The sequence below is a fragment of the Chlorocebus sabaeus genome, chromosome 8 (assembly GCF_047675955.1).
Source record: "Chlorocebus sabaeus isolate Y175 chromosome 8, mChlSab1.0.hap1, whole genome shotgun sequence".
In the NCBI taxonomy this organism is placed as follows: Eukaryota; Metazoa; Chordata; class Mammalia; order Primates; family Cercopithecidae; genus Chlorocebus; species Chlorocebus sabaeus.
The window spans coordinates 134718809-134731970 of record NC_132911.1 but is presented as its reverse complement, the minus strand read 5'-3'; the positions used below and the strand labels follow the sequence as shown (position 1 = coordinate 134731970).

Sequence of the window (13162 nt, the reverse complement as noted above, 5' to 3'; positions counted from 1 at the left end):
TACGACATCTCTGAACCCTCTGATTTCTTTTTTCATAACAGTCCCACTAACTCTACAAATCTCGGCACTGCTAGCACCAACGAACAAGAAACTTTCTAAGTTCCATTCTGATCATGACACTCTCAAGGCCTTAGAAGAAATAACTGAAGGCCTTAAGCTTCTTTTATTTGATCAATCAGACCTCATTGTCACCTGTCTTGCAAAATTAGCTGCATTGAAGCAGCCAGTAGACAGGAGCTCTGGTCTCCTAAAAATAATCCTGGGATGGCTGTACATGCTGTCAGAGTTCTGAAGATTGCATCTGGGCCCATTTGGGAACGTTGACAAGTCTCCAGAAATCTGACGGGGAAGTTCCACAGACAGTTCAGATTCTCTTTTCCCTGTCTAATATTTGTTTTTCTTGGGATAGTATATTTACTTATCCATTACCCAAACATAATGTCCAACTCCTGGTGAGATTGGGAAACCAACACAGTGCTTTACAGCTTGCTACTACAAGGGCATCAACAGTACTGTTGGTCTCTCAGTGGGCACTTTTTATCAATAACTCCCCTTCTCCAGCTCTGGGGCCCTGCTTTTCCCACACAGCCGTAGAACTGCAAGCCTTTAGGACTTCAGATCTAGAAGGCATCTCAGAGGTCATTCAGTCCCAACAATCTGCCCAAGGAAACCAAGAGGAAACGTCACTTGTCGATGATGAAAAACAGATATGTGAAGGAACTAGGCCTGGAGTCCAAGTCTTCATCATAGAAAGAGGCAATATTAATTGAGCGCCCTATCTGCCAGGCCCTGTACTGAGCTTTCACTTGCATCATCTCACTCAGCCCTCACAGTGGCACAATGGGACAGGCCCTATGATTATTCCCATTTTATAGATGAGGCATCTGAAGCCCAGAGGTTAGGTAATTTACCCAAAGAGTCACAGAAAACACGGAAGGGGTATCTGAGATTTGATCCTGTGCAGCGTGACTCCTAAACCAGTGCTCTTGGCTCCCCATGCTATACTACTTTAAGTTCTCTTTCTTCTAGAACCTATAACATCTAGCTGCTTCCTATCCAATATAAAAGCATGCATTATTTTCTTAATGCTTGTTGTTCTTTGAAATTTTGTAAGAGTTGTGTCTTTAAGATTGGAAATCTGCCAAACTAACAACTACTTCTCACCTGTGAAATGGAGGTAAAAAACAACCCATCTTAGAGGGTCGTTGTGAGGATTAACTGTGTTTTATTTATAGAGCATAATAGGAGCTATTATTAGTCATCTTTGTGTTAGGGCCAATGTTTGCCTTATTATAGATGCCCAGTTGATTTTTAATTTTTTCAATGAACAAACATATAAATTAACACATGAATAAAAGGATATATAAGAAGACTCAGTTCCTCCATAAAGTGCCAATGTCCTTGCTGGAAAGGAACTTTATCAAGTTGAAGTAATAGGAATCCCTAAGTGATGTACATTTTTAAGTGCTTATTATTAAGCTAAAGACTGATGAAAGTTGTTAATTCACAGCTGCTTCTGAGAAGAGAGACATTGTTTGGGGCTGAATTTGTAGGAGATACTATGATCACTCTGTCAGGCCTGGCCACGTGACAGGTGTGCAGACCATAGAGCTAGTAGATAGCAAAGCTTGGATATAACCATGTAGCTTTTGAGCTCAAAATCCAATTTTTTTTATGATTCCACTCCACCTCTGGGTCCTTCAAACCCCCATTTAGGTTACACCTCAAATATCTTAGAAAGACAGTTAGAAGTGTATTTCAAAGGTAGGTGCTCCTTACCCCAAATTTCAGACCACCTAGTCCTGCTCGCCTCTTTCTCAAGCCTTTCTGAAGAACTGATCCTTCTGCTGACATAGACCCTTCCCTCTTATCCTGTTCCTTCCAGGAGCATCACTGCCTTCGTATTAAAATTCTGGGGGACTGCTACTACTGCGTGTCTGGACTTCCTGAGCCCCGCCAGGACCATGCCCACTGCTGTGTTGAAATGGGTCTCAGCATGATCAAAACCATCAGGTAATCTGTGATCCCCTCCATGTTACCTGGGTCTTCAATGTGCATATCACACACCACTCCATCTACCCTTTGTGATAAATCATATGTATGGTGAAAGGCAGAACCCTTTGACTTATTTCACAAAAACCGTGTGCCCCTTAGCTCTCCCATATAAACCAATGAACCTGTTAGCGTCATTGTTTTCCGAGTTTACCTCACTTTTAATTATTTGTGCTACAAGTTTGTATTACAAATGCCCTTGTGGAGATTCAGCAAGGAACAAGATGAGCATAGTCCTTACCTTCAGGGATGTTACAATGCAGAGGGAGAGATGAATGAATGAATAGAAAATTTCAATGCAGAACACTAAGCTTCGTGATAAATCAAATCCAAATGCTTGGGAAAAATAGAGGAGGAAGTTAATTCAATGTGTGATGTTGGGGAAGGCTTTCCAGAATAGAAATGTCTAAGCTGTTGACTGAAAGGTGGGTAGACATTGACAGGATCCTGGAGGTGGAGAGGAGAGTTTTCAAGAGAGGATGGACATGTACAGAAACCAGGATGTGCTGCAATGGCTACCGTGAAGCCTGGGGTGGAAAGAGTAGTGACAGATGGACTGTAGGCTGGCAGCAGCCAGAGCCCATATGACCTTCTCAGTCATGTTAAGGAGTTGCACGTTATCCTATGGCCAATAGGAAATTACTAGAAGACTTCCACCAGGCTTGGCTTCATGGATGTGTGCCAAGTGCTTTTGGTTTTGTTCAGCATATCTGACAAATAGATGATGGATCAAGGAGGAAGGAATTATTGGGGTTGAGGACTCTGGAACTAGGCTGTGTGTGACTTTCAGACAGAATCTTAGTATTGTCAGCACTCCTCCTGGGGTCCAAACTGGTTGCAAAGCCTCTAAGTGTCATGTCCTCACAAAGCCACAGCAAAAGCAGTAACAAGAAGATACATAGGCAGAAATACACACACACACACACACACACACACACACACACACACATATGTCAGTGCTTGGGTGACTAACATCCTCAAAAACTCAGACTTAATTGATCTAGGGAAGACCATGGGCTGTTTGTAAGCTTCTCCCATGAGACAAAGGTATAGCCAACCTTGAAAACCACTGCCTTTGGAGAGATTTAAAGGTGGAATTAGAAAATACCATGGAAAAATCAGTATAATAGAGGGTTTCTCAAAATGCAGCTTTACAGATTTAAACTTTTTACATGAAGTTTTCCCACCTGCAGTAAAAGATATTTCCACAGACAACCCAGTTTTCACAAAGGAAACGAACTAGCAAACATCATATTCTCCCAGAAGCTACCAAGAGGAAAAGCACGTTTTGTTGAAAGAAGGCAGTGGGCAATAGGACTACAGCCTCTAAATGAGAGCTATATACCAAAGATGGTCACTCAACAGTCTTCAAGTAGAGTGCTGTTTGTAAACTGAAGGGCCTTTCCTGTTTTCTACAAACAGTTGAATAGGGTGTGCAGTTGTTATAGCACATTGTCTTGCAAAAGGGAGCAGCAGGAACTCACAAGACCAGGCACAGGGAGGTGGACTATGAGGAGGGACCCAGAAGCCATGGTTCTGGGTGTCTTAAGGTCAAAATTTGGGATTCTTTCCTTGTCTGGGTATCATCATACTTTTATTCTTTCAGAAGAGAAGGAATCTGAGGAGCAGGAGACAAAAGCACTCTAAAGACCTTCTTTCTCCCTTTACACCATCTCTAATAGAATTTTAAGCATTATCTGGTCAAGTTTTCCAGCCCTACATTAGGCCATCACCCCAGACTACATTAGGCTGGGCTGGCCAGCTTGGTGATCAAAGTGGATCCAGGGTAATTCTGCCTGCATCCAAGCCTCTTTGAAGACTGCTGGATTACCATTCCAGCAAAGGGCAAAGAGACTAGGAATTTCCGAAATCCTTTTAGTACCTTTCTATCAGCAGAAGGCAAGTGTCCATAGTGACAGCAGCCTACCTCTGGAAAGGCACATGTAAAGCTTTATCATATCTCAAGAAAAATATCCAGTTGTCACAGTCTTCTCATGTCATTGGTCTGCATGGAAAGAAAAAATTTTGAGTAGCAATTTCAGAGTCCTTATGCCTCATTTAAGGGATTTATCTGAAAGTCTCCTATAAACCCAAAAAAATGGAATCAGGAGATGCACAAGTGGGGTGAGAATTTATGGTAGTTTTCTATGAAGTGTATGATGGAAATCAAACCCTTTACTATGCCTAATACCAAGTAGGTAGGTAGATAAAGAGACCCAAGATGTCCTCTCTACTATCTCCCTGTCTTCTGTAGAGATGCAGAAGTACTCCACTTTAGGAATTATGGAGAGAGGAATGTATGCGTTCCAACACAGAACTCCCTTTTGTTCAGGTTTTGGTTAATGGAAAAGGCTGCAGATGTTTTTTAACTGCAAATTTGAACATTTGAGAGTTTTTCCCTGAAAACTAGGATGAATTGTAATAATATTTTAACTGGTGCAAAGGGGGACAATGGACCGCGATATGGTTTGGATGTGTTCCTACCCAAATCGCATGTCAAATTGTAATCCTCAGTGTTGGAGGAGGGGCCTGATGGGAGGTGATTGGATCATGGGGGTGGATTTCCCCATTACTGTTGTCATGATAGTGAGTGAGTTCTCGTGAGATCTGGTTGTTTATAAGTGTGTCTTTGCTCTCTTCCTCCTTCTCTGTTACGTAAGATGTGCCTGCTTCCCCTTTACCTTCTGCCATGATTGTAAGTTTCCTGTGGCCTCCACAGTCATGCTTCCTGTACAGCCAGTGGAACTATGTGTCAATTAAACCTCTTTTCTTTATAAATTACCCAGTCTCAGGTAGTTCTTTATAGCAATGCAAGAACGGACTAATACAGACTGATACCCAGAAGATCAGAGATCTCTACAACTAATTAGGTGTGTGAGCCTTATTCTGTCAATCAGTAAACCCCTCAACAAGTGTTTATTGAGCTCCACTATGTGTCAGGAACTGTGCTAAGCCCTAGAAATACAGTGATAAACATGTCACATGGAGGTCTTTGTGCATGGGTGTTGTTTAGGGGAACAATTCAATTTATTGCCCACAAAATAAGAAAATCAGGTCAGACAACTTTAAAGTCTCCACCAGTTCTGAAAATCTGTGATTTATAGCCACAAAAACATCAGAGTTTAAGCAGCAAAACTTTCTACAGACTTGCCATAAGGGTTTGTATCTTAGCCTTAAGTAAAAGATATGTTACAGAGATAACATTGGAAAATAAATGAACATCAATAATCAAATACTTTAAGGTACTTAGAGCATTATTATTTCTCTTTCTGGAGAGGACCTTATTCTTCCTGATCATTTTATTGAATTTAAGATCTCCTTTCTGGAGTTTTGAAATTGAACAGTGAGAAACGATTCAAAGTCTTTTTCAAACTGTATGAATCAAAATCTATTAATATCCAAACAACTCCTTGATTCTAATCTAAGTAACATGAGGTCTAGTATTAATTATTCTAGTTAGCAAGAAAGCATGCTAAAAAGGAATTAATAGAAGCCCTGGAATTAGGCAAACGTTGGTTGCAATTGGCTCAGACTTCTATAGTTTCCAGTCTTACTCTCAAATATTTCACTCTGAGGAATGGCTGGTGAACAATATTTACACATTAATGTGTTTACAAGGAAGTGCCAGTTACATAGCTTTATCAAAAAGTTAATAGTCTTAACCAATTACTGCTTACACAAGATGGAATTTTGTATTCAGCTGCAAAGTTGCTTGTTCCAATTTGAAAACTTGAGAGAAGCTATAAAGACTGGAAATGTTCATAATATTATACTGCATATATCATAACATTAGGTTAATAAACCATTTATTGGCTGGTGACCCCAGATTTCACGTTCACCCTCTTTATATGCTGTCAGAAATGGACCCCTGTTTGAAGTTTTGTCCTGCCCTTTCAGCAGCTCTCCTTGTCCCTATTTCTGACATTTTCTCAAAGTTAGGATACCACCAATCCCCAGAGTGCAGGAAGACAACAAGGGGCCAGTGTTCTGATGGTAAGATGGCATTTGGATTTTTAGTCACTATATCTAACAACTCCAATAGTTTCCTTGTTTAGGTGAGATCTATAATTTTTGTGCAAATGGCAAACCAACACTCAAAATGACCCTAGTCTCTTGCTCACTGATCAATCCAAACATGTGATAAAAATCCTCCACAACCACAGACATGTGAGGAGAGGGTGCCGATATCAGGAAAGGCCAGGGTGGTCTAGTGCTAGTTAGGGCATTGGCAGGTTTCAAAGTGGGTGAGGAGTAGTAAAGCCAGTTAGTGAAACAGGACTCTCCTGTGATTATTCTCTAACAGAAACATCAATTTGAGCAAGAATTCATATGTGAAAATAGCTTCAAAAGAGCTAAGGAAATCAGGTGAGATGTCATAATACTCAGCTGTAGCACAATAATAAGAAAAGGCACATTAAAGGGAGTAGGCAGGACAAATTTATATTACATTACCCATATCATCCTTCCCCCATCCCAAGCAGCAGAGTGCAGAAAAGTATACCATCCACTTGGGGAAAAAAGAAGGAAGTGGGCACAGGACTTTGCCTTGGACCCTAACACCAGGCCTGCCACAGTAAAACCCAGCACTAGGCAGACCCTCATGGTACCATATACCAGGCTGGTAACCACAGACTAAGCCTCTACACATGCCCCAGTGGCAGGTAGGACCACACAGCTCGAGGCTACAGGCTTGCTTGGCCAACCTGATCTCACTATTAGGTTGACATTAGTGGACCTGGCCTCTGGACATCCCTTAGCAATTGGCAAGCCTCAGTGGTCCCAGGCTTCTGGCCCACCCAGAAGTAATACCCATGTAGTAGGTACCATGTTTCTAGCCATGTCACTCTGGCTGCAGCTGCCCCAGGCTTCTGGAATGCTGCAGCACCACACCTGCCATAGTGCTTTCCCAAGAAAATTCAGTCTGTGAAGACTATAATAAGGAACTTACTTATTCAACTGAGCAGGGATTGAGGCACATGATGAGGGTCAAAAATCATCAGGGAAATATGACATCATTAAGAGACAAAATAAGGTGCCAGTGACTGAACCTAAAGAAATCAAGATATGTGAAGTGCCTGCCAAATATTTCAAAATAACTATTTTAAGGAATCCCAGCAAACATAAGGAAAATGCAAAAAAATTAATAAAATGAGGAAAATAATAAGTGACCAGAACAAGAAACTTAATGGAGAGATTGAAAATAATTTTTAAAAAGAAGCCTAGAGCCAAAAAATATAATAACCAAAATGAAAACTGCAATAGAGAACATCAACAGCAGAATTTTTCAGGCATAAGAAAGAAATTGTAAACACCAACACAGGTTATTTGTAAATATACAGTCAAAGAAGAAAAAAGAATAAAGGAGTATAAAGAAAGCTTACAGGATTTATGGGACATGAAAAAAGCAAATATTCAAGTCATGGGGATTTTAGAAGGAGAGCAGAAAGATAAAGGGGTAGAAAGTTTATTTAAACAAATAGTAGCAGGAAACATTCCAAACTTGGAAAAAGATGTAAATATCCAGGTACATGAAGGTCAAAGATCTCCAATCAGATTCAACCCAAATAAGAATAGTCAAAGAAATATAATAATCAAACTGTTAAAATCAAAGACCAAAAGAAGATCCTGAAAGCAACAACAAAAAGAAGCAAATACCATATATAGGAGTCCCAATATGGTTAACATCAGACTCCTCAGCGGAAACCTTACAGGCTAGAAGAAAGTGGGAGATATATTCAAAGTGCTGAAGGGAAATTAAAAACCTGCCAGCCAAAAATACTATACCTAGCAAAACTGTCCTTTAGAAATGAAGGGAGATAAAGACTTTCCCACACAAGCAAAAGCTGAGGGAATTCACCACCAACAGACTTGCCTTACAAGAAATGTTAAAGGAAGTTCTAGCTGAAAGAAAAGGATGCTAATGAGTATAATAAAAATATTTGAAAGTGCAGAACTCACTGGTAAAAATAAGTACAAAGTAAAATTCAGAATACTCTAATACTACAGTAATACAGGATTTATGGGACAACTCCAAAAGAGCAAATATTCAAGTCCTGTGGGTTTTAGAAGAAGAACAGAAAGATAAAAGGGTAGAAAACTTGTTTTAAAAAATAGTAGCAGAAAACTTTTCAAACTTGGAAAAATATGTAAATTACTTATATCTTTGTAATGTAGGATAAAAAACAAAACTACTACAAATAATAATAGCTACGCTAATTTGTTAAGAAATATACAATATTAAAATGTAAATATTGACATAAAAATATAACATGCTGGACAAAGTGGATTAAAAATATACAGTAGGGTGTGTATGTTCAAAATTAAGTTGCCATCAGCTTAAAATAACCTGTTACAAATGAGAGATGTTTTCGTAAGCCTCATGGTAACCACAAAGCAAAAACCTATAGTAAATACACAAAAAATAGAAGCAAGGGGTCAGGCGCGGTGACTCAGGCCTATAATCCCAGCACTTTGGGAGGCCGAGGCGGGCAGATCACGAGGTCAGGAGATCGAGACCATCCTGGCTAACATGGTGAAACCTGGTCTCTCCTAAAAATACAAAAAAATAGCCAGGAATGATGGCGGGCGCCTGTAGTCCCAGCTACTCGGGAGGCTGAGGCAGGAGAACGGCATGAACTCGGGAGGTGGAGCTTGCAGTGAGCCGAGATCCCGCCACTGCACTCCAGCCTGGGCAACAGAGTGAGAGTCTGTCTCAAAAGAAAAAAAAAAAAAAAAAGCAAGGAATTCAAATATAACACTAGTGAAAATCACTTAACCTCAGAGGAAGACAAAAGCAGAGGAAGAAAGTAACAAAAGATCTACAAAACAACTAGAAACAATTAACAAGATGGCAGTAGTAAGTCTCTACCTGTAATGTAAATGCATTAAATTCTAGAATCAAAAACCATAGGGTGCCTGAATGAATGAAAAACAAGACTCAGCTATATGCTGCTTACAAAGGCTCACTTTACCTGCAAGGACACACATAGATTGAAAGTGAAGGATAGAAAAGACATTACATGCAAATAAAAAACAAAAGAGTACAGGAATACCTATACTTATGCAAGATAAAATAGACTTTGATGATTCAGCAAGTGGATATAACAATTATGAATATATCTGCACCCAACATCAAAGCACCTAAAAATACAAGGCAAATATTAATAGATATGAAGGGAAAGATAATACCATAATATAATTATAGTAGAGGACTTCAACATCCCAGTTTCAGCAGTACACAGATTATCCGTACAGGAAATCAATAAAGAAACATCAGACTTACACTATGCTCTCAAATAAGTGGACCTAATAGACATATATGGAACATTTCACTCAATAGCTGCAGAATATACATTATTCTCAATTGCACATGAAAGATTATCCAGGATAGCTTATACCTTAGGACATAAAACAAATCTTGACAAATTTAAGAAGATTCAAATCATATAAAGTATCTTTTCTGACCACAAGGGTATAAAACTAGAAATGAATAACAGGAGGAACTTCACAAAATTCACAAATACATTGAAATTGAACAACATGCTCCTGGACAACCAATGGGTCAATGAAGGAACTTAAAGGAAAATTTTAAAATTTCTTGAGACAAAATTGGAAAACAACATAACAAACTTATGGGATACAGCAAAGACAGTTATATAAGGGAAGTTTACAGTAATAAACACCTGCATCAAAAAAGAGGATCTCAAATAAGCAACCTAACATTGCACCTCAAGGGACTAGAAAAACAAGAACAAACTAAGTCCAAAGTTAGTAGAAGAAAGAAAATAATAAAAATCAGGACAGAAATAGATAAAGACTAGAAAAAAAATAGAAAAAATAAACAAAACCAAGAGTTGAATATTTTTGAAACGATAAAACTGAAAGACCTATCGCTGGACTAAATAAGAAAAAACAAATAAAATAAAATGAATAAATTTATTTGATGCATATAATCTACCAGAACTGGATTATGAAGAAATAGAAAATCTCAATAGGCCCACAGCAAGTAAGGAGATTGAATCAGTAATATAAAGTGTCTCATCTAAAAAAGGCTCAGGACCTGATGGTTTCACTGTGAATTCTATCAAAATTTAAATAAGAATATCAATTCTCTTCAAACTCTTCCAAAAAATTGAAGGGGAAAAATTATTTCCACACTCATTTTATGAGACTAGTATCATCCAGAAACCAAAGCCAGACAAAGACACTACAAAAAAGAAAATTATAGAATATTCCTGATTAATTACAAAAATATTCCTGATTTTATTCCCGATGAACAAAAATATGCAATAAAATTCTAGAAAACCAAATTCAACAGCACATTAAAGGGATCATTCACCATGCTCAAGTAAGATTCATCCCAGGATGCATGGATGGTTCAACATACATAGATCAATAAATGTGATACACCACAATGACAGAATAAAGGACAAAATGCATGATCATTTCAATAGATGCAGAAAAAGCATTTGACAAAATTCAATATCCTTTCATGATGAAAATTCTCAATAAATTAGGTATAGAAAGAACGTACCTAAAAATAATAAAGGCCATGTATATGACAAACCCAGGGCTAATATCATACTCAATAAGAAAAAGTTAGGCCAAGTGCAGCAGCTCACACCTATAATCCCAGCATATTGTGAGGCCAAGGTGAGAGGATAGCTTGAGGTCAGGAGTATGAGACTAACCTGAGCAATAATAGAAAGACTTCATTTCCACAAAATATTTAAAAATTATGAGGGTGTGGTTGCACATGCCTGTAGTCCTAGCTACTTGGGAGACTTAGGAGGGAAGATCACTTGAGCCTAGGAATTTGAGGTTGCTGTGTTAGCACCACTGTATTCTCTTTGGCAGCCACAGGTGACTGCTTCAGTTCTTCAAATTGACCTCCCCTAAGCTGGACATAGTGGCACTTGTAATCCCCTAACTACTCAGAGGGCTGAGGTGGGAGGAGCCCTTGAGACCAGGAGTTTGAGGCTGCAGTGAGTTATGATCATGCCACTGTACACCAGCCTAGGCAACAGAGCGGACCCTGTCATTAAAACAAAATTTTTAAACAATAAAAAGTTGCAATATTTTCCTCTAAGATCTGAAAAAAAGACAAGGATGTCCACTCTTGCCACTTCTATTCAACATAGATACTGGAGGTCCTACTTAGAGCAGTTAAACAAGAGAAAGAATTAAAAGGCATCTAAGTTGGAAAGGAACAAGTTAAATTGTCTCTCTTTGCAGATGACATGATTTTATATAGAGAAAACCCTAAAGACTCCACACACACAAAAAAAGTTAGAATTAAACAAATTTAGTAAAGTTGCAGGATATAAAATCAACATACAAAAATAAGTAGCATTTCTATATATTAACAGCAAACTATCTGAAAAAAAAGGTCAAGATTTTTTTTACAAGAGTTGCAAAAAAAAAAGCAAAAATAGACAAATGGGATTACATCAAATTAAAAAGCTTCTGAATAACAAAAGAAACAATTAAGGTAGTGAACATAATCTACAGAATGGGAAAAAATACTTATAAACTATACTCCTGATAAAACGTTAAAAATCCAAAATATCTAAGAAATTCCAACAACTCAATAGCAAGAAAATCAATAACCTGAGTTTAAAACGGGCAAAGGACCTGAATACACATTTCTCAAAAGAAGACATACAAGCCAACAGCTATATTTTTTAAAAAGCTAAACATCACTAATCATCAGGGAAATGCAAATAAAACCCACAATGAGATATCAACTCATACCTATTAGAATAACTGCTATCAAAAAGTCAAGAGATAACAAGTATTGGCCAGGAAGTGGTGGAAAGGAAACTTTGAACACTGCTGGTGGAAATGTAAATTAATACAGTCATTATTTAAAACAGTGGCAGTTCTACAGAAACTTAAAAAATAGAACTACCATATGATCTAATAATTCCACTACTAAGTAACTATCCAAAGGAAATGAAATCTGTATGTTGAAGAAATGTCTGTACTCCCATGTGTATTGCAGTATATGTAATCAACCTGAATTCCCATCGATGGATGCATGGATAAAGAAAAATGTGGTGTATATATATGTAATGGAATATTAGCACACCATAAAGAAGGAAATCCTGGCATTTTCAATAAAATAGATGAATATGGACATGATGTTAAGAGAAATAAGCTAAGCACAGATAGATAAATACTTAATGATCTCACTCCTGTGTGGAAGCTATAAAAGCTATCCCATAGAAGTAAAGATGGTGGTTATCAGGGGCTGGGGTGGTTGGAGTGTGGTTGAGGAGACGTTAATCAAAAGATACAAAATTTCAATTAGATAGGAGAAATAAACTCAAAAGACCTATTACACAGCTTGGTGACTATAGTTGACAATATATTTTATTCTTGAAAAATGGTAAGAGATTGGATGTCATGTGTTCTCCCCATAAAAATGATAACTGTGAGGTAATACGTATGTTAATTAGGTAGATTGAGTCATTCTGCAATGTATATATGCTTCGAATCTTCATGTTGTTTGCAATGAATATATACAATTTTATCTGTGAATGTACAAAAAATAAAATAAAAAATAATTTTTTAAATGCAAAGTGGGCAAGAGTCAAGACAATCAAAAGTACAAGTATGAGGGGAAGCTTTTTCCCCATCATTTGCCTTATACTGAGCTCTTTGCACAGTAGCCTTTTTAACCAAGAACCAAAGTGCATTTTTTTTTCTGGAAACAAAGGCTTGAACAATGAGTCATGCTAGCTATTAAGAATGGCAAAAGCCACATGTATGTGTGCATGAATGTATGTGTGTACATGTGTATGTATGTGTAAATGTATGTACATGTGTGGTATATATGTGTTTATATGTGTTTGTATGTGTGTGCTAAGTGTTGAATCTGACCTTGGTAATTATCACAATTCTAAATGAAAACAATAGGGTTAGGGTAAGATATGCTGGGGCTTTATCCCTCAGGCAATGAAAAGTCACTGACTCTTAAAGTAGGGAAGTGACATGGTCAGATCTGGATGTCAGGAAGACGACTGTGGAAAGGGATAACTCTCTCTCCCATTGACACTGGAATGGAGGAAGCAGAGGCCAAGAGGAAGGAAACTGGTTTGGGGATATT

General features: G+C 38.1%; 1 protein-coding gene across 2 annotated transcripts in view; it reads left to right on the top strand.

The window, feature by feature from the left end:
- The window catches only part of ADCY8 (adenylate cyclase 8), a 263858-nt gene that overhangs the window by 107548 nt on the left and 143148 nt on the right, over positions 1 to 13162 (top strand). For both annotated transcript variants that reach the window (XM_008001549.3, XM_008001550.3), the window contains exon 5: positions 1886 to 2013. In XM_008001549.3, coding sequence (XP_007999740.1) covers positions 1886 to 2013 — 128 coding nt within the window. The remainder of the gene's footprint in view (positions 1 to 1885; positions 2014 to 13162) is intronic.